Source organism: Salmo trutta, chromosome 3, assembly GCF_901001165.1.
Source record: "Salmo trutta chromosome 3, fSalTru1.1, whole genome shotgun sequence".
Lineage (NCBI taxonomy): Eukaryota > Metazoa > Chordata > Actinopteri > Salmoniformes > Salmonidae > Salmo > Salmo trutta.
Window position 1 is genome coordinate 65,564,530 of NC_042959.1, and position 20,401 is coordinate 65,584,930.

The 20,401-nt window shown below is 44.0% G+C and overlaps 1 protein-coding gene across 3 annotated transcripts in view; it reads right to left on the reverse strand.

Annotated features, from left to right (window-relative positions):
• LOC115184199 (zinc finger protein 629) overlaps positions 1–19,546 on the reverse strand; it is a 51,301-nt gene extending 31,755 nt beyond the window's left edge. The window contains exons 1-8 of one of the 3 annotated variants that reach the window (XM_029745238.1): positions 19,360–19,546; positions 17,562–17,719; positions 11,221–12,919; positions 10,528–10,766; positions 10,104–10,283; positions 9,562–9,659; positions 5,753–5,847; positions 350–498 (exon numbers count right to left, since the gene is read on the reverse strand). In XM_029745238.1, coding sequence (XP_029601098.1) covers positions 350–498; positions 5,753–5,847; positions 9,562–9,659; positions 10,104–10,283; positions 10,528–10,766; positions 11,221–12,919; positions 17,562–17,717 — 2,616 coding nt within the window. In that variant the 5' untranslated portion in view covers positions 17,718–17,719; positions 19,360–19,546. Of the gene's footprint in view, positions 1–349; positions 499–5,752; positions 5,848–9,561; positions 9,660–10,103; positions 10,284–10,527; positions 10,767–11,220; positions 12,920–17,561; positions 18,689–19,359 lie in introns of those variants that run through there. The other 2 variants (XM_029745229.1, XM_029745224.1) reach the window with 2 other exon arrangements.
• Between the last annotated feature and the right edge of the window lie 855 nt (positions 19,547–20,401).

Consider the following 20,401-nt stretch of genomic DNA (forward strand, 5'->3'; position numbering starts at 1 on the left):
GGCCTCTTTAGTGTCCTAAGTTTTCATAACTGTGACCTTAATTGTCTACCGTCTGTAAGCTGTTAGCGTCTTAACGACCGTTCCACAGGTGCATGTTCATGAATTGTTTATGGTTCATTGAACAAGCATGGGAAACAGTGTTTAAACCCTTTACAATGAAGATCTGTGAAGTTATTTGGATTTCTACGAATTATCTTTGAAAGACAGGGTCCTGAAAAAGGGACGTTACTTTTTTTCTGAGTTTATAAAGGTATTCTACTATTACAGTAGACATGTATATAAGGTATCATACTATTACAGTAGCCATTTATATAAGGAATAACTAGTATAGAGTAGGCGGCCAGTGTACCTGTCCCATGGAGCGTCCCCGTCCCTGTCCCCGGCCGCGGCCCACAGTCTTGTCCTCCTCTGAGCTGGTACAGCGCTGCAGATGGATGTCCAACACTGACTGGTTCAAGAACTGGGAGGAACAGTGGGGGCACAACACTGGCTCCTTATCTGGGGAGATGGGGTGGGCAGAATGAGTTAATTACTTACTAAATTAGTGTTTATCACAGTCCAAACAGTGTTTCGAGAGTGTACATGAAATCAGTTGAAATACACTAAACATGGAAAGGACAGAGATGTATGGATTCAGTGTGTATTTAGACAGTCACAGGCCCTGGTCACAGGCCCCTCCTGTCCCTACCCACCAAAACACACACTGGGTTCACACTGGGTTACAGGGTATTCTATCTGTATTGTCATCACTCAGTATAGGCTACAGTATGTGGCTTAAGGTAACTTCTTTATAGACACACAGACAGACACACAGACACAATACTGTTGACAGTCTGGATATTGGTAAACACACTCAGGCTCTCTGTCTGCTTCTGTGAAGCTAAAGGAGCAAAAGAAGAGGAGAGAAAACGAGAGAAGATGCTGAGCTTTGATGTTTCCCCCATCTTAGCCGCCGGCATCTACAGTTACCACGGCAACTCCAACCCAGCGGAATCCTCCCTCCAGGCTGGAGCGTTCACCAGTCCCCCCTGAGGAGCCCTCCGTTGAAACATTTAATAAGGAGCCTCTCCATCAATAGAGCATTAACTAATAATCAATGGATCAATTCCAACCAATCACATCTCTCTCTCTCTCCAAGGTGCACTTATATCTGACCCCACTGCACCGATGCTGTCAACGGCAGCCATGTTGCCGTGATGCCAGACCTGATTAAGATCAGCAGATATTTTGACCCATTAATTGGTGGGGTCGATTCAATAGACCAGAATTGGAGAATCCCACATCATATTTTAAATCAACAGTTTGGGAACATTTAGGCTTCCCAGTAGATTATAGGGGTGATGGATGAGTTGCGGATAAAACGGTAACACTAAGTCGCCACGCTCAACGAGAATAGCCTATGTAGCAAACTACACTTCAAATATGTTGACACATTTACGGCAACATCAGTGGGCCCCAGTATACCAGAGTAAGATGGAAACGCAAAGAAACTACACATCGTCGTCTTCCCTCTGCATTCAAGTAGCCCTTGGCAGCTGATTCTGAACGAGCCAAATAAATTACAACAGCAATAGGTAGGCTATGTTTATACTTTTTACAGTCTGTTTTTTAGCAGCAGGTATGTGCCCATTCCCGGTGGTTTAGAATAGGGTTTTATAGCACCTTGTGAAAGTGCTCAAGTCACGTTACGAACTTCGCTGTTGCACCCATTTCAGCAAACAGGTAGTACCCGCTCTACATAGGCAAACCAAAGCTGAAGTTTTCAATCAATTGGCCAATGCTCCATTTTGCGCTTATAGTGACAGCCCATCACATTACCCTGGAGTGGGAGATGTACGGTGCCACAGACACGACCCCTTTATTACAGTCCGCATCTGGCACTGAAGGAGGCAATGACATGATGTGTTCATAACCAAGTGGGAAGTGACATACAACTGGGAATAATCCACTTGAACGGCACTCAAACAGGTAATTACTAGTGGGAAACTGGTCTATCATCCTGAACATCCACTTCTCCCACCATGGTGACCTCTGACGTCACTACTAAGGAAATGACCTCTATAACAGCATTTTCGGCAGTTAAATGCAACAACAAAACATAATTTATAAAAAGCAATCTATTAATGTGGTTTTTTAACTATAATTTGTTTACAAGCATTATAGCTCTACTTTTAGTTTATGGTTGACACAGCTTGTTGGCCATTAGCCAATCCGCGTTTCTCAACGAGATCAACTCACATGAACGCATCCAACTGGTATTTACGACTTCACGTCTGGTAAAGTCCCACCTCCCACATGGTTACAAACGCAGCATCTGAGTGGAAACTTGAGGCCCAACAATCTGGTCATAATAGACAATGCAAGGAACACTGTGAATGGCACTTCATTTTCCTTCTGTATCGAAACCGAATGGTGACCCCAAAACTGCATGGGTTTGGTGAACCATTAAACCCCTAATTACTACTAAGGCGCAGGGATTACTTCTGCATACTTAACATGGAAATCAGCTCCATCATTAGCAGCTTCACTAATTCACGGCCCACACATACACTAGTGCACACTACATATTTGATTTATTTGATTTAACCTTTATTTAACCAGGAAGGGCTCACTGAGATTTTAAATCTCTTTTTCAAGAGCGTCCTGGCCAAGATAGGCAGCACCAAGTCATTACACAATTACAGACAGACAACATAAAAAACTACAGATAATCTAATAAAAAAATCATAAAACAGCAAATTAAAAACATTGACAGGTCAGGGAATCAGCCTCAAAATCCTTCAGCAATGACTTAAAAACACCAATCGGGACAAGTTCTTCCAGTTTAAAAGTATTTTGTAAGCCGTTCCAACCCAATGGCGCAAAGTACATGAAAGCCCTTTTACCAAATTCAGCTAGGACTAGAGGTCAACCGATTAATCGGAATGGCCGATTAATTAGGGCCGATTTCAAGTTTTCATAACAATCGGTAATCGGTATTTTTGGCCACCGATTTTCCGATTTTATTTTTTTACACCTTTATTTAACTAGGCAAGTCAGATTAAGAACACATTCTTATTTTCAATGACGGCCTAGGAACGGGGGTTAACTGCCTTGTTCAGGGGGGATTCGGGGATTCGTTTTTGCAACCTTCTGGGTTACTAGTCCAACACTCTAACCACCTGCCTTACATTGCACTCCACGAGGAGCCTGCATGGCAGGCTGACTACCTGTTACGCGAGGGCAGCAAGAAACCAAGGTAAGTTGCTAGCTAGCATTAAACTTATCTTATAAAAACTATCAATCTTAACATAATCACTAGTTAACTACACATGGTTGATGATATTACTAGTTTATCTAACGTGTCCTGCGTTGCATATAATCGATGCGGTGCCTGTTAATTTCTCATCGAATCACAGCCTACTTCGACAAACGGGTGATGATTTAACAAGCGCATTTGTGAAAAAAAGCACTGTCGTTGCACCAATGACCTAACCATAAACATCAATGCCTTTCTTTAAAATCAATACACAAGTATATATTTTTAAACCTGCATATTTAGTTAATATTGCCTGCTAACATGAAATTGTGTCACTGCTCTTGCGTTCATTGCCTGGCTCGTTGCGAACTAATTTGGCAGAATTTTACCAAATTATGACATACCATAGAAGGTTGTACAATGTAACAGGAATATTTAGACTTAGGGATGCCACCCGTTAGATAAAATACGGACCGGTTCCGTATTTCACTGAAAGAAAAAAACGTTTCGTTTTCGAGATGATAGTTTCCGGATTCGACCATATTAATGACCTAAGGCTCGTATTTCTGTGTGTTTATTATATTAGAATTAAATCTATGATTTGATAGAGCAGTCTGACTGAGCGGTGGTAGGCACCAGCAGGCTCGTAAGCATTCATTCAAACAGCACTTTCGTGCGTTTTGCCAGCAGCTCTTCGCAATGCATTGCGCTGTTTATGACTTCAAGCCTGTCAACTCCCAAGATTAGGCTGGTGTAACCGATGTGAAATGGCTAGCTAGTTAGCGGGTGCGCGCTAATAGCGTTTCAAACGTCACTCGCTCTGAGACTTGGGAGTGGTTGTTCCCATTGCTCTACATGGGTAACGCTGCTTCGAGGGTGGCTGTTGTCAATGTGTTCCTGGTTCGAGCCCAGGTAGGAGCGAGGAGAGGGATGGAAGCTATACTGTTACACTGGCAATACTAAAGTGCCTATAAGAACATCCAATAGTCAAAGGTATATGAAATACAAATCGTATAGAGAGAAATAGTCCTATAATAACTACAACCTAAAACTTTTTACCTGGGAATATTGAAGACTCACGTTAAAAGGAACCACCAGCTTTCATATGTTCCCATGTTCTGAGCAAGTAACTTAAACGTTAGCTTTTTTACATGGCACATATTGCACTTTTACTTTCTTCTCCAACACTTTGTTTTTATATTATTTAAACCAAATTGAACATGTTTCATTATTTATTTGAGGCTAAATTGATTTTATTGATGTATTATATTAAGTTAAAATAAGTGTTCATTCAGTATTGTTGTAATTGTCATGATTACAAATAAAAATAATCGGCTGATTAATTGGCATCTGCCTTTTTTTTGGGGGTCCTCCAATAATCGGTATCGGCGATGAAAAATCATAATCGGTCGACCTTTAGTTTGGAAATTTGGAACAGTTAGCAGGATAAAGTCCTGCGAACAGAGAGTACTCACCACATTTCTGAACAATAAAAATGCCCAAGTAAAATGGTAGTAAACCCAAAATGGCTTTGTAAATAAAAGTATACCAGTGACTGAGCCTACGAGTGACTAGAGAAGGCCAGTCAACCCTGGTATATAAAGTGCAGTGGTGAGAAAGGGTTTCGCAGTTTAAAATAAATCTCAAATGTTCCATGGTAAAGGGTGTCAATTGATCTCAAACACTGAGCGGAAGCATTCATACATAAAATATCCCCATAGTCTAGTAAAGGCATAAATGTAGCTGATACTAGCCTCCTTCTGGCTTCAAAAGGAAAACAGGCCTTATTCCTAAAATAAAATCCCAACTTCAGCTTCAATTTTTTGTTGAATATAAGTTGTTGAATATGCAATTTAAAAGAGAGGCCGTTATCAATTAAAATTCCAAGATATTTATGAGGTTACAGTCTTAATCTCATTGCCCTGACAAGTAGTAATAGGTGAAAGGTTGATAGGTCTATTTCTTGCTTTAGAAAACACCATTAGTTTAGTTGTGTCAGTATTGGGGATAATCTTCAATTGACACACAAGGTATGTTGAACAGTATAAAAAGCAGTTTGCAAGTTCTGGAAAGCTTCTGTGTGAGATGACAACAATAAATAACAGTATCAGCAGCATAAAAGTGAAGTTGTGCATTTTGCACATTTTTGTCTAAAATATTTATATAAATAGTGAATAAGTGAGGACCAAGTACAGAGCCCTGGGGTACACCATTACAGACAGACAATTTAACAGACATGAGCCATTCAAATTGAGTGCACTGAGTTCTATCAGACAGATAGTTAGCAAACCATGCAACTGCATGCTCCGAAAGAACCTACGCTTGAGAATCTCTGCCTCAGTATAACATAATCACTACTGTCTTATAATCTAATATATTATGATCTAAAAGGCAAAACTGATCCTAGATCAGCACTCCTACTCAGACGCTTTATGGATACAGGCACTGGTCTCTCTTTCTCGTCCAGTGCTTATCAGACACACAAGGCAGCTGAGAGGAGAGGGGAGGAGCTACCTTGGTGAATGAGGGAGTGCAGGTCCAGCTCCTTCCTGCGTTTGAAGGCCTCTCCACAGACAGAGCAGGGGAACGGGTGGCTGGTGTGGAGCAGTCTGATGGACAGAACACAATGAAGGGAAGAGAAAAGGGAAAGAAGTGTAAACAACAACTAATGTTAATAATACACTACTGAATAAATTACTACAGAAAAATAATACAAATGTTTTGGGGGTTTTTCAGAGCAGAAAATGAAAAAAAGAGAGGGATAAAAACAAAGAGCTATAAAAAACGAGGGCTATTAATAGAGTACTGCAATGAGCAATATGTTTTACTTGGAAGCTGAGAAAGAAATAAAGCTGTGAGGAAAAGGAACAAAAGGGGCACCACCATCATCAACAATATGTGCAGCAGCTCACTGGTACTAATAACAGTGCAGTGTGTCATTTGTAGATGCATGTAAGCCACGCTTCAAGGGCCCACTGTAATCCTCATCCACACAGAGGAGGAATTACACACACAACCACATGCTGGCTATCACCTTAGTGTCACAGTATTAGGATTACCTCCAGACCTGAGTGCTTAACCATGTTGTTAAGCCTTTTAAGGTTCAATACGGAGTCATTAGGTGTGTCATATAATACAATGGCTGCAGATAAACGGGTGGTTTCAGTGTGTGATGAGATATGAGAGCCTATGTTTATCCATTCCATAATGGCAAGATATAGCCTGGGGGAAGGAGAGGAAGGAGAACCACTGGGATGTATTTAACTGGCTGGATCAGTGTTGTGTTTTATCACTAGTGCAGTGTTTCCCAGCCCTGGTCCTCCAGTACAACAGTACACAGCTTCGTTGTAGCCCCGGACAAACACACACATTCAACTCTTTGAGGGCTTGATGATTAGTTGACAAGTTGAATCAGGTGTTTTTGTCAAGGGTTACAATAACAATGTGTACTGTTGGGGGTACTGGAGGACCAGAGCTGGGAAACACTGCAGTAGTGGATATCAGGGTGGTGGAAGAGTTCACCTAAACACATTTCTTCAGCAGTGGAGGTATTCAACTCTTAACTACAGTCCTGCAGTGTCAAGGTTTTATTCTAGCCCAGCATGAAAACCCTCAGATTCCACTAATCAACCCTAGCTAGCAGGTGTTTTAGTGCTCGCCACTAGCCAATGCATTACAAGCAGCTGAGTCAATGACCTAGGCAACGATAATGTTCGTCACACTGTCCTAGATGGTCAGTGTGGGCATCAGGCCAGCTAAAGAAATAATGATTATGAACCGCTGAAAAATACATTGTGTTCTACGTATAATTCATGTCTGATGATAGTGGATTTTAGATGGTAAACATAGTGTGTGTGCTGTGGACCACTTACAGCCCTATGTAAACTGTCTGGTCGATCATCCCTCTGCACAGGGCTGACAATAGGAATCAATATTTCAGTCAAAGATGACCCTGAAAATTAAAGCTTCAGTCCAGGTCATCTCTCCACACCCCTAGTGTTCGCTAATGAGAGGGGGTGTAGAGATACGGACTGTACCCTGCAGAGACGCTGGGACTTCCTGCTTCGCCCCAACTACACACTGACATGCAGTTCAAGGGTAACGTTCCATTCACTCCCTGATCACGCCCTCTTATTGATCCTCGGATCATTTCTCCTGCCTCACCTCCTCCCTCCCTGCATCCCCCACCTCTAGTTCCTCAGCTGGTCTGTCTCCATCGCTTTCTCGTCCTACCCTTTATCGTTATCTTAATTTACCGCCGCCCGCCTGTCAATCATCGCTGGCAAGGGCTCAAGGGCACTGAGGCATCTCTGGCTCTACAGTGGGGGAAAAAAGTATTTGATCCCCTGCTGATTTTGTACATTTGCCCACTTACAAAGAAATGATCAGTCTATAATTGTAATGGTAGGTTTATATGAACAGTGAGAGACAGAATAACAACAACAAAAAATCCAGGAAAACGCATGTCAAAAATGTTATAAAATGATTTGCATTTTAATGAGGGAAATAAATATTTGACCCCTCTGCAAAACATGACTTAGTACTTGGTGGCAAAACCCTTGTTGGCAATCACAGAGGTCAGACGTTTATTGTAGTTGGCCACCAGGTTTGCACACATCTCAGGAGGGATTTTGTCCCACTCCTCTTTGCAGATCTTCTCCAAGTCATTAAGGTTTCGAGGCTGACGTTTGGCAACTTGAACCTTCAGCTCCCTCCACAGATTTTCTATGGGATTAAGGTCTGGAGACTGGCTAGGCCACTCCAGGACCTTAATGTGCTTCTTCTTGAGCCACTCCTTTGTTGCCTTGGCCGTGTGTTTTGGGTCATTGTCATGCTGGAATACCCATCCACGACCCATTTTCAATGCCCTGGCTGAGGGAAGGAGGTTCTCACCCAAGATTTGACGGTACACGGCCCCGTCAAATGATGCGGTGAAGTTGTCCTGTCCCCTTAGCAGAAAGACACCCCCAAAGCATAATGTTTCCACCTCCATGTTTGACGGTGGATGGTGTTCTTGGGGTCATAGGCAGCATTCCTCCTCCTCCAAACACGGCGAGTTGAGTTGATGCCAAAGAGCTCCATTTTGGTCTCATCTGACCACAACACTTTCACCAGTTGTCCTCTGAATCATTCAGATGTTCATTGGCAAACTTCAGACGGGCATGTATATGTATTCTTGAGCAGGGGGACCTTGCGGGCGCTGCAGGATTTCAGTCCTTCACGGCGTAGTGTGTAACCAATTGTTTTCTTGGTGACTATGGGCCCAGCTGCCTTGAGATCATTGACAAGATCCTCCCGTGTAGTTCTGGGCTGATTCCTCACCGTTCTCATGATCATTGCAACTCCACGAGGTGAGATCTTGCATGGAGCCCCAGGCCGAGGGAGATTTACAGTTCTTTTGTGTTTCTTCCATTTGCGAATAATCGCACCAAATGTTGTCACCTTCTCACCAAGCTGCTTGGCGATGGTCTTGTAGCCCATTCCAGCCTTGTGTAGGTCTACAATCTTGTCCCTGACATCCTTGGAGAGCTCTTTGGTCTTGGCCATGGTGCAGAGTTTGGAATCTGATTGATTGATTGTTTCTGTGGACAGGTGTTTTTTATACAGGTAACAAGCTGCGGTTAGGAGCACTCCCTTTAAGAGTGTGCGCTCCTAATCTCAGCTCGTTACCTGTATAAAAGACACCTGGGAGCCAGAAATCTTTCTGATTGAGAGGGGGTCAAATACTTATTTCCCTCATTAAAATGCAAATCAATTTATAACATTTTTGACATGCGTTTTTCTCGATATTTTTGTTGTTATTCTGTCTCTCACTGTTCAAATAAACCTAACATTAAAATTATAGACTGATCATTTCTTTGTCAGTGGGCAAACATACAAAATCAGCAGGGGATCAAATACTTTCCCCCCCACTGTATGTTAACAATTCTGTCTAAATCCCCTCACTGTGTAGGAACAGGGTCCGGCCTGTGTAGGAACAGGGTCCGGCCTGTGTAGGAACAGGGTCCGGCCTGTGTAGGAACAGGGTCCGGCCTGTGTAGGAACAGGGTCCGGCCTGTGTAGGAACAGGGTCTGGCCTGTGTTTGGGTTATGTGTAGCACATTTCCTGTTCTCAGTCCAGTCTTATGCTCTACTGTCACTGTAAATACAGTACCGTCGTGTGTTTGTTTCTCCCTGTAAAACAAGCAGGGTCCAATCAAGGTAACTCACACATTGAAATGCGTCACCTGTGTTCCTCGTCTAATCTAGTTCTGTGAAACAGGTTTTTGGGGTTGATTTCAACCTGCACATTTAATTGAGTCACAGCCCAGTCACACCCGTACCTGTGCTCCTGCAGCTGTTGGTCAGTCTGGAAGCGAGCAGTGCAGTTGGGACAGGCGAACAGCTGGCTTTCTCCATCCTCCCCCTCTGGTGTCCTCTTCTGCAGGGATGTCATTGACACAGCACAACATCAGGGGAAACAACTAACAGCCTGTCTCAATGTTAACGTAGAGACAAATAGCATTCCCGAATTTCTCCGATCCTAGAGAGCCTCAGTGTGTACAGATATTTGTTCCAGCCCAGCATCAACACACCCGATTGGGCTGGAGCAAAACTCTGTTCACGCTGTGGCTCTCCAGGACTTGTCTGTGGTGTGTTCAGAGATGTTCTCAGGGGGTTGTAAGACATTCTAAAAACAATCAGGTAATCCAGGGCTGTGTCCCAAATGGCTCCGCATTCCCTATATATAGAACTACTTTTGACCAGAGCCCGATGGGGACCAGAGCCCAATGGAGACCAGAGCCCAATGGGCCCTGGTCAAAAGTAGTGCACCACATAGGGAATAGTGTACTATAGGGTGCAGTGACTCCCCCCCATGTCTGACCTTCCATCGGGACCTGCGGCGGCGGGATTTGGGCTGGCTGTGGGTGAGGCCGTGCCTCTTCAGGACGCCCGGCTGGGAGAAGCGCTTGCCACACACAGAGCAGGGGAAAGGTTTGGTGCCCATGTGGGTCAGGCTGTGGCGCAGCAGGTTGGGAGAGGACGCAAACGACTTCTGACACACCTGAATTAACCAAGAAGAAGAACGAGGATAAATTTGATTGACGGAAGCCAAGTACAACATAGCTATTTCACATAGCACAAGAGCACTAAGATTTTGTCACACATATTAAACAGAAAAATAAACATGAAGTATATAATAGGAAGCTACTCCTAACGAACTCCTGCTACTTGTTGATACACAACTAGTTTCAGTCATTAACATCAATATTTCACAGCATTTTCAATAGAACACATGTCCAGTCTACCTTGCAGGTGAAGAGCTTCTCTCCGGTGTGGCTGAAGACGTGAGCGCGGAGGAACCCCCTGCGTGTGAAGGTCTGGCCACAGTGGGGGCAGACGTGGGGGAGAGGGGTGCGGGACCAGTCCTGCATCAGCTTGGCTGGAGGGGGGAAGTTGGTGTCCGGTTGTTCCCCCACTACAGTCTTCTCCTCCTGATCTTCCTTAAGGATGACTGAATTCACCTCTTTACCCTGGTCTTTGTTCTCTACCCAATGAGGAGAGAGCATGGTCAGAAACTAGCGACGGTCTGTCAAAATAACCTTAAACAATAGTGAAACTTAGCAATATTCAGTATGGATTGGAATCAGTTATGATTCCAGGCACCCTTACAGCAGAGTTAAGTCTTCCCATTGAGTTGAACCCAGCTGCCATTGAGTTGAACCCAGCTGCCATTGAGTTGAACCCAGCTGCCATTGAGTTGAACCCAGCTGCCATTGAGTTGAACCCAGCTGCCATTGGGTTGAACCCAGCTGCCATTGGGTTGAACCCAGCTGCCATTGGGTTGAACCCAGCTGCCATTGGGTTGAACCCAGCTGCCATTGAGTTGAACCCAGCTGCCATTGGGTTGAACCCAGCTGCCATTGAGTTGAACCCAGCTGCCATTGGGTTGAACCCAGCTGCCATTGGGTTGAACCCAGCTGCCATTGAGTTGAACCTACCTTTGAGATCGTTGATGCTGTGTATCCTGATAGCAGGTATTTTCGCCGGTGAGCCTGACGCAGCACTGGACGAGGCGGCAGGGGGGGACAGCATCCTCTTGGGGGCGCGGGGGCTTCCCTGGGGGGCTGTGGTTGCTCCTGCCCCAGTCCCCGGTTCCCCACGGTGCTGGCGTCGGTGGTAAAGGTACTGGGTGGTGTTCATGAAGCTCTGACCACAATGGGAACAGTGGTGGAGGGGCTCGTTCAGGCCGTGCTTGTCCCTACGGTGGGCACTGAGCTCTGGCTCTTTACTGAAGCTGGCTCCACACTGGGCACACAGGAAACTCTGGCCCTGGACCACCTTGGGCACCTGAACCAGAGCAGAGGTAGAGACAGTGGAAATAGAGGGGGTTCCATCCTGGTTCTGCTCCTCAGTTCCATTGTTTTGGGAATCCACCACCCCCACTGTCTCCTCTTTAGACTCTTCCACCATCTCTTCCACCACCTCTTGCTGCAGTGTTACTATTTTGTAATACTGGTCTAATGCATCCTGCATCTGTCCTCCCTGGGCCTGGGTTTGTGTGACCCCCTCCTTGCCTTTCTCCTTGTGCTGCTTGCGGTGGTAGAGGAAGAGGGTGGTGTTGAGGAAGCTCTCCCCACACACGGTGCAGTGGTGCAGGGCTTCCTTGAGGCCATGCTGGGCCTTACGGTGGGTCACCAGCTCAGACACCATGCCAAAGCTGGAGCCACAGTCCACACACAGCAGGCTGGACGGGGGCTTGAGCTTCTTGGCTGCCTTCATCCTGTAGTAGTAGGACGTCTGCTCCTCCCCAGGGTTATCAGCTGGGGGGTTCTGGGAGGGAACGGGATCTGGGGGGTCCTGGGAGAGAGCGGGGTCTGGGGGGTCCTGGGAGGGAGCGCAGTCTGGGGGGTCCTGGGAGGGAGCGTGGTCAGGGATGGACTGTCTGTCTGCTGCAGACTGGGCCTCTGTAGATGAATGAGCTGCCTGAGCCTGGATCTCAGAGGCTTTAGATTCAGTGGATTCCCCTATGCTCTCTGTTTCTGGCTCATCCTCTCCTCCTTCCTGCCCTCTGTTGGTGGTGTTTGGCAGATACATGTGATCCAGGGTGGCTGATGTGTCCTCTGCACTCATCCCCTCCTCCTCTTTCTCTGCTGGCAGCTCAGACTTCACTACATCCTGCTGTTGCTGGGTTTGTTGTGCCCTCTCCTGAGTCCTTCCTCTCCCTCTACCCCTTCCTTTCCCTCTACCCCTTCCTCTCCCTCTACCCCTTCCTCTCCCTCTACCCCTTCCTCTGCCCCCTCCTCCTTCTTGGTCATCCGGTGAGTTTGGTTCGTACGGTTCATCTGGACCCAGGTCCACCTCCACTTCAGCCTGACCGTGCTTCCCCTCTCCCTCTGGGGCCAGTTCTGATCCAGATCCAGAGCCGGTCTCTTCTAGTCCTGGTTGTGGTTGGGTGGGTCCTGCCTTGGTCTGCAGACACTGGCCATGTTTGCGGTGCTGCTGCCAGAGGATCAGGGAGTGGAACAGGGCGTCACAGTCTCCACACTGGTACAAGATCTTGGGCTGGTCTCCTGAGGAGGGCTTCTTTGGGCTAGCCATGGCCAGACCTGGTGCACCAGAGCTGAGCAGCACAGACGAGAAACTGGCCTTGGTCTGAGGGGCAGGCGGTGGAGCAATGGGCTCGGTACACACCTGTTGCTGGAGAGAGGGAAAGAAAAAGAGAATGTGAGAAAATAAGACAAAACAGAAGCTGACCAGTCTGGACAATAATGAGTGAACGAAAACGTCAATATGTTTTGGTGTCAAATTGAAAGAACTCGTTTCCATGGCAGTACCGGATAGCAATACCATCACAGGCAACCAGGTATCCTAGCAGTTATAGGGTTGGGCCAGTAACAGAAAGGTCGCTGGTTTGAATACCCGAGCCGAAAAGGTAAAAAAAACGAATTTGGGTGCCGTACTACTATGGCTGACCATGTAAAAGAACACATTTCACTACACCTACATGGTGTATGTGACAATATTTTTGTTGTTGTTGAAAAAGACCATAGTCAAATGAAACAGGAACAGTGTTTTTGTCAGGCAGATAAGGGATGACAATAGAGGAATATAGTAATAGAGTATTCAGAGGACAGAGGGGTCAATGAGAGGGGGTAAGGACTGAGGGGCAGGGCGATGATAAATATCACAGGCCTATCAGTTGAGTTCAGAGGGTCAGTCCGTGGCGTTTGAGAACTGCTCGTTGATCCATTAGGATGATAAGAACCATCAAGGTCGAGGTTAATGATGTGTTCCTTCAGGAGTGTCTTCATTCAAGCAGAAGCACCACTGTGGCTTATTCTGTTATAAGAGCCTAGACTGAGTACTACCAGCTTGTTTCTGCTTTAGGCAATTTGTTGGAGTCCTTGTCAGAATTGAGAAATGCAGAAACATATTTAGTGTTGTATGTAGAAACAGACTGCTATTATGGATATAGTTAAATCTCCATAGTCTTAGTAAATATTTTTTAGTTGCTTGTTTTGATTCCGCAAACGAACTAAATCACCATTACAATACATTTCAGTCATGTCTGATTTATTTAGTTTCATAGTATGTACACACAACTCAGCGTTTTAGCTCAGTAAGGGAGCTAAATTATAAAAGGTCGACCGATTAATCGGAATGGCCGATTAATTAGGGTTCAAGGGTTCAAGTTTTCACAACAATCGGAAATCGGTATTTTTGGACGCCGATTTGGCCGATTTTTATACATAAATATATACACAAGTATATACACAAGTAAACCTGCATATTTAGTTAATATTGCCTGCTAACATTAATTTATTTTAACTAGGGAAAATGTGTCACTTCTCTTGCAAACAGAGTCAGGGTATATGCAGCAGTTTGGGCCGCCTGGCTCGTTGCGAACTGTGAAGACTATTTCTTCCTAACAAAAACAGCCGACTTCGCCAAACGGGGATGATTTAACAAAAGCGCATTTGCGAAAAAAGCACAATCGTTGCACGACTGTACCCAACCATAAACATCAATGCCTTTCTTAAAATCAATACACAGAAGTATATATTTTTAAACCTGCATATTTAGCTAAAAGAAATCCAGGTTAGCAGGCAATATTAACCAAGTGAAATTGTGTCATTTTGCGTTCATTGCACGCAGTCAGGGAATATGCAACAGTTTGGGCCGCCTGGCTCGTTGCGAACTAATTTGCCAGAATTTTACGTAATTATGACATAACATTGAAGGTTGTGCAATGTAACAGGAATATTTAGACTTAGGGATGCCACCGTTAGATAAAATACGGAACGGTTCCGTATTTCACTGACAAGAAAAACGTTTTGTTTTCGAGATGATAGTTTCCGGATTCGACCATATTAATGACCTAAGGCTCATATTTATGTGTGTTATGTTATAATTAAGTCTATGATTTGATAGAGCAGTCTGAGCGATGGTAGGCAGCAGCAGCAGGCTCGTAAGCATTCATTCAAACAGCCCTTCACAATGCATTGCGCTGTTTATGACTTCAAGCCTGTCAACTCCCAAGATTAGGCTGGTGTAACCGATGTGAAATAGCTAGCTAGTTAGCCGGGTGCGCGCTAATAGCGTTTCAAACGTCACTCGCTCTGAGACTTGGAGCAGTTGTTTCCCTTGCTCTAAATGGGTAACGCTGCTTCGAGGGTGGCTGTTGTCGATGTGTTCCTGGTTCGAGCCCAGGTAGGAGCGAGAAGAGGGACGGAAGCTATACTGTTACACTGGCAATACTAAAGTGCCTATAAGAACATCCAATAGTCAAAGGTATATGAAATACAAATCATATAGAGAGAAATAGTCATATAATAACTACAACCTAAAACAGCTTACCTGGGAATATTGAAGACTCATGTTAAAAGGAACCACCAGCTTTCATATGTTCTCATGTTCTGAGCAAGGCACTTAAACGTTAGCTTTTTTACATGGCACATATTGCACTTTTACTTTCTTCTCCAACACTTTGTTTTTGCATTATTTCAACCAAATTGAACATGTTTCATTATTTATTTGACGCTAAATTGATTTTATTGATGTATTATATTAAGTTAAAATAAGTGTTCATTCAGTATTGTTGTAATTGTCATTATTACAAATAAATAAATAAATAGATTTAAAAAAAAAAAAACAACGGCAGATTAATCGGTACCGGCTTTTTTTTGGCCCTCCAATAATCGGTATCGGCGTTAAAATCATAATCGGTCGACCTCTAAACCAGACTATGTAACTTCAACTGCCGCTGACACTGTTCCTATCCAACGTGGCAAAAACGATTACTGCGGACCGCCCGGGGCTCTTGAAATAGTGTCATGTATGTGTGTATTAATATGTTCTTGATGAGAGAGCATTTTTAATGTGACGCTGGTGGTTGAGTCACTGTCTCCTAGAAGGACTTGAGACAAGAAACTGTGTCTACATCCCAAATAGCATCCTATTCCTTATAGTTCTCTACTTTTGACCAGGGTCCATAGGCCTGTTTGGTCAGTGAGCCTGGCTAGTGTGTATAGAGGCCTGTACCATAATTAATTGATTTCATTAACGATTCCAGAACTGGACTTCAACTCGGGAAGTGCACTAAAATATTACACATGGGTCAACATGTAATTAAAGTAACTGAGGGAGCACACCACTTTCCTGAAGTTTCTTTTTAATAACACTTAATCTTTTCCCTCTTGGTAAGCAAGATGGGTAATAGGAATGTCATTAAATACATACATATTACAAAGTGGTTCTACCACGGTGTTCATTTTCCATCTTCCTTTTTAATGCTAAAAAGCAAAGCTTCTAATTTCCTACTAGGCCTCTTCCATGTAATTACAGTTCTCTGGTTCTGAACAAGTCAAGTTAAAAAACGTTTGGTATAATAGCAGCCTACATTCATTTGAAATGTAAACACCCCCTGTTTTATAGCAATGTCGCCTTTAATGTTACACAGAAATGATGATCATCTAGCTAATGAAGTCTGAATGGTAGTAATAAGGCAGCTGACGGCAGAGCAGGGGCCAGAATGCCATAAGGCACTTAGGTTTTATAGAATGTTTCCACAGCTAATTCATCTGTGAGAAGGCCAATGAGCCATCCATCAGGAGGAGGGGTTGAGCTGACTGATTCATCTTTCACGCTCCTTTTCTCTCCCCACTGGCAACTCAAGATGCAATCTGCCTGTCACTCATGACACCATGCTTTATGGTTCTGAGCTTGAGGAGACCGTCACCATGGGAGGCTGGGGACACGTTTCGGAGAGCGACGCTGGTAAACGTCCCTCATGGTCAACGGCTCACCGTTTTAAACCTCCGAGCATACTGTAGCTTTCATTACGAGGTAGCGATACAGTGAGAACAAGGACAGTGTTACTCCCTCAAATTACATAGTAACAGAAAAAGTATCTGTACATTGGAATATTATAATTCAATATTTGATGTAGAAAGTAATGTGATCTGTCATATTTTTATTTATATCATTTGTTGTTTGTGTATGGTGGTTTTTGAAATACGTGTTCTTGCCCAACTTGAATATTGTATTGTCTATTTTTATCCCCCCAAAATAAACAAAAAACAAGACAGTGCTGGTCATCTAATTTCCTATTATGACTCAAAGAAAATGGAATGGAATGTTCTCACTCTCACAAACTTTCAGACATGCAGATATTCTGTAGGACTTCTTTGTAGAACTGCCACTTAACGCAGTAGAACATTTGGATGAACTGTATCTCAAAGGAATAAGTCTCAGTGAACTGAACATTCCTGGTTATGTATGTCTTAATGGAGGATCTAATTCCTTTTGTACTGGGTAGAATGCAGTGCAGTTTTGTAGGCTACAGCCCTTATCAGAGTCCAAAACGTACGCGTCTGCACAGCAGTGTTCTAGAGTATTGGACCGTTGGCTTTCATTTTTGAATTCTCAGCGTGGCTCAAGCTATTTTTCAACCATCACCACATTCAAACTGGAGCCGCATTGGTTGGGAATTTTGAAGGACCGTGGTCGAGTTGTGCCTCCCCCAGAGACGGACCGCTGGACTATCATGGCTCTGCGCGTGTGGACTCTGAATTACGCTTCAGCCTCACAAGGCTTTCCAATTCACATGGGAAGCCTTGAGCACAACAATGGCGACACTATGAAATGTACACACTACTGCATTAGTAAAGTGTAATATAACAATAACATATGCCATTTAGCAGATGCTTTTATGCAGAACCATTTAGCCTAGATGTGCAAAAGATGAGAGAAGTTTAATAAAAACTTATTGTTTATTAATGTTCTAGACCTAGCCTATTTAGTTTAAAATGTCCATTGAGTTTGAAGCTTCCACTATTACCTGAGTCTGTAGGAAGGGGATGGAGACGGGGGTGGGGGCCCCACTCCCCACGTTCTCTGTGGTGCAGGTCAGCTGGTGGGCCAGCACCTCCTCCAGGGTGTCAAACTCTTGGTAGCAGGGGAAGCACATGTACACAGAGGCACTATCCATCGCCATACCTGCCACAGGGAGAGAGAGATCTAGACCAAAACAGTGCATTACTGATCATATTCAATTCAGGTTGGGTGGTCTGTTTTATGTTTTCAAGCAACACATGCACTCAATTATTAGCCTACAATATAGCCTAACTAATATGTTATTAACATAACCTAAATGTAGCCTATCCCCCCCACCATACACAGAGCTGATGCATCCAAATATCATTATATTTAATTGTAGACCGATTGAGAATGTGTTGTATTACCCCATGTATAAATGCTTGCAAGTCATAATTTAAAATGGGAAAGATGTAAAAAGGTTTGATTGATGTCACGTTGTAAACATTGCCCTCTACTGATGGAAATTAGTATCTTCATGTGTGCCTGGGCTTTGGTCAGACAGGAGATTTGAACTTTCAGACAAAATGGCAGTAGGTAATTGTTATTTTGTCCACGCTTGGTGCTCCTAAAGGTAGAGAATGTGTGTATATGTAACAAAAAAGCAGTAAACAAATACACTACTACCCCTTTCGTCCTAATGCTAGCTAGCAGTAGCCACCGCGGCCAATTTGGAATGGCAGTGTCATTCAGTGGACATGCCATTCCATAATGGCTGCGGTGACTACTGCTATCTAGCATGAGCACGAAGCACGCAGGGACTGTTTCCGGGAAAACTAACCTAATTTCTATCTTCTCGATGGAGCAGTGTGAATAAATGTAAAATTTGGAGTAAAGTAGCATATACCATCCCTGCATTGAGGTACGTTTTCCGACCCATAACGTGTGCTGGCTCCACAGTGTCTTAATGTAACCGTGATTGCGTTCTGACCCCAGTGCAGCTGTGTAAACAAGTAATGGTAGAGTATCTTCTGGCAATAATAATATATTCCACAATTGTACGTGATTAGGTCATGATTGTAGGCTACTATAAAGCCTACAATATAATTTCCCCAACAGAACTACAGAGAATAACATGCAACACAATACGACAAACAGCTAATACCATTTAGTGAAATGGTGTACTGCACATTGCAATACGTTCACACTAACTTGTGCCATTACAGTGCAAGTTAGTGAATGGCGCCAAATTAATGCCAAAGGTGATCCAGACAAATCCCGGAGGTCAGCAATTTAGCTGTTTGCTATCTTGTTATAGGGCGGCTGACTCGCTGGTGGCACTGGCAAGTTTAGATTGGGTTTAACTAGCTTAGCCAACTAACGTTACTAGTTAGCTGCATGTTTGTAGGAAGATAAATAACGTTAGACTATTATGTATTGACTGACAACCAGCTAGCTGCTAGCTAGCATTGCCGCGAACAAACAATGCAAGCAACGTTAAGCTACATTACCACGATTAATATCACCTTAAAATTGTTTTAGCTTTATCAATACAAGTCAGTTGTCAGGTTTGCTAAACTAATTCACCACTGTCTGCCAGCAGTCGCTCTAAAGATATTTTATGTGCTTTGTAAAAACGACGAAGAAGGGTGGCATTCACTTCTTCGGTGGTGTAATGGCGGCTGCCGATTCGGTGTAAATGTTGGATGTCTCCCCCCGTTGAGACTCCGTGAAAACATAAATCAGTCCCTGAAATGTTATCCTGGCCGAAGTCACATTCCATCCATAAAAAAACAAAGTCAGATAATTACAAAATAACTCACCGAAAACCGAAGCCGTTATCTCTTGAGGAAACAAGTTGTGTTATTGTTCCAACATGTTAACAAGGCTTGAGCGGATTGGATGTCTGCTCTCTCGTACGCCGTACACCAATAGCATTCGGCTACACTACACAAAAGAGCGCACTTAGCGTATGACTTTGGTGCAACATGATGGCTGTCTAAAGTCCCAAACAGAGCACTTCAATTGTTGTTGTTCAACTCTGTTTTCAATAGTTTTTGTAGCAAATACGATAGAACATGCATCTTTAATTTAAAATTAAATGTTTTATTGTCACATACACCATATATATGCAGTGAAAAGCTTACTGTCAGCCATAGTAGTACGGCGCCCGTGGAGCAAATTAGGGTTAAGTGCCTTGCTCAAGGGCACACATCGACAGATTTTTCACCATGTCTATTCGAACCAACGACCTTTCGGTTATTGCCGCAGCGCTCTAACTGCTAAGCTACTTGCTGACCTACCCAATTAGTTTGACCTTTTTTTAAATGTAAACATCTTCTTGGAAGTTAAGCTGTAATCACAACATGATCATGATGCAGCTTATGGCTTTGTGCTATTCATTCATAAAACCTCTGAAAGTCTTGAGCAAGGGCACAAAGTCAAGGGCACATCAACATATTTTTCACTCATGTTGGCTTAAGTATTCAAACTCATCTCTAAGCCCACAGTAACTGAATGCATATCTATTCCTCAACAGGCTGCTGAAGCGCCATTATTCTGCCCCGTTAAGCATTGTATCCAGTAGTTGGTAGAAAGTATGGAGTGTCCCACAGCATTTCTTCTCTCTCCTGGGCTGTTCGGGAGGACGACCGGTTCCTTCAGAGCGTTTAACCCAACACCAAATGGTATTAAAGAGGCGGCCGGGCACACAGCCAGGGGAGGGCCAGCTAGGGGCCACTCAATCTCCACGGAAACTGTGCAAGGTGCTTGACGTGCCACAGAATAACATTATTCAATCTTGACACATTGTATGTCGAGTGGAAACAAACCAGACATGTTCTGCATTGAGGGATGTGGTTCATA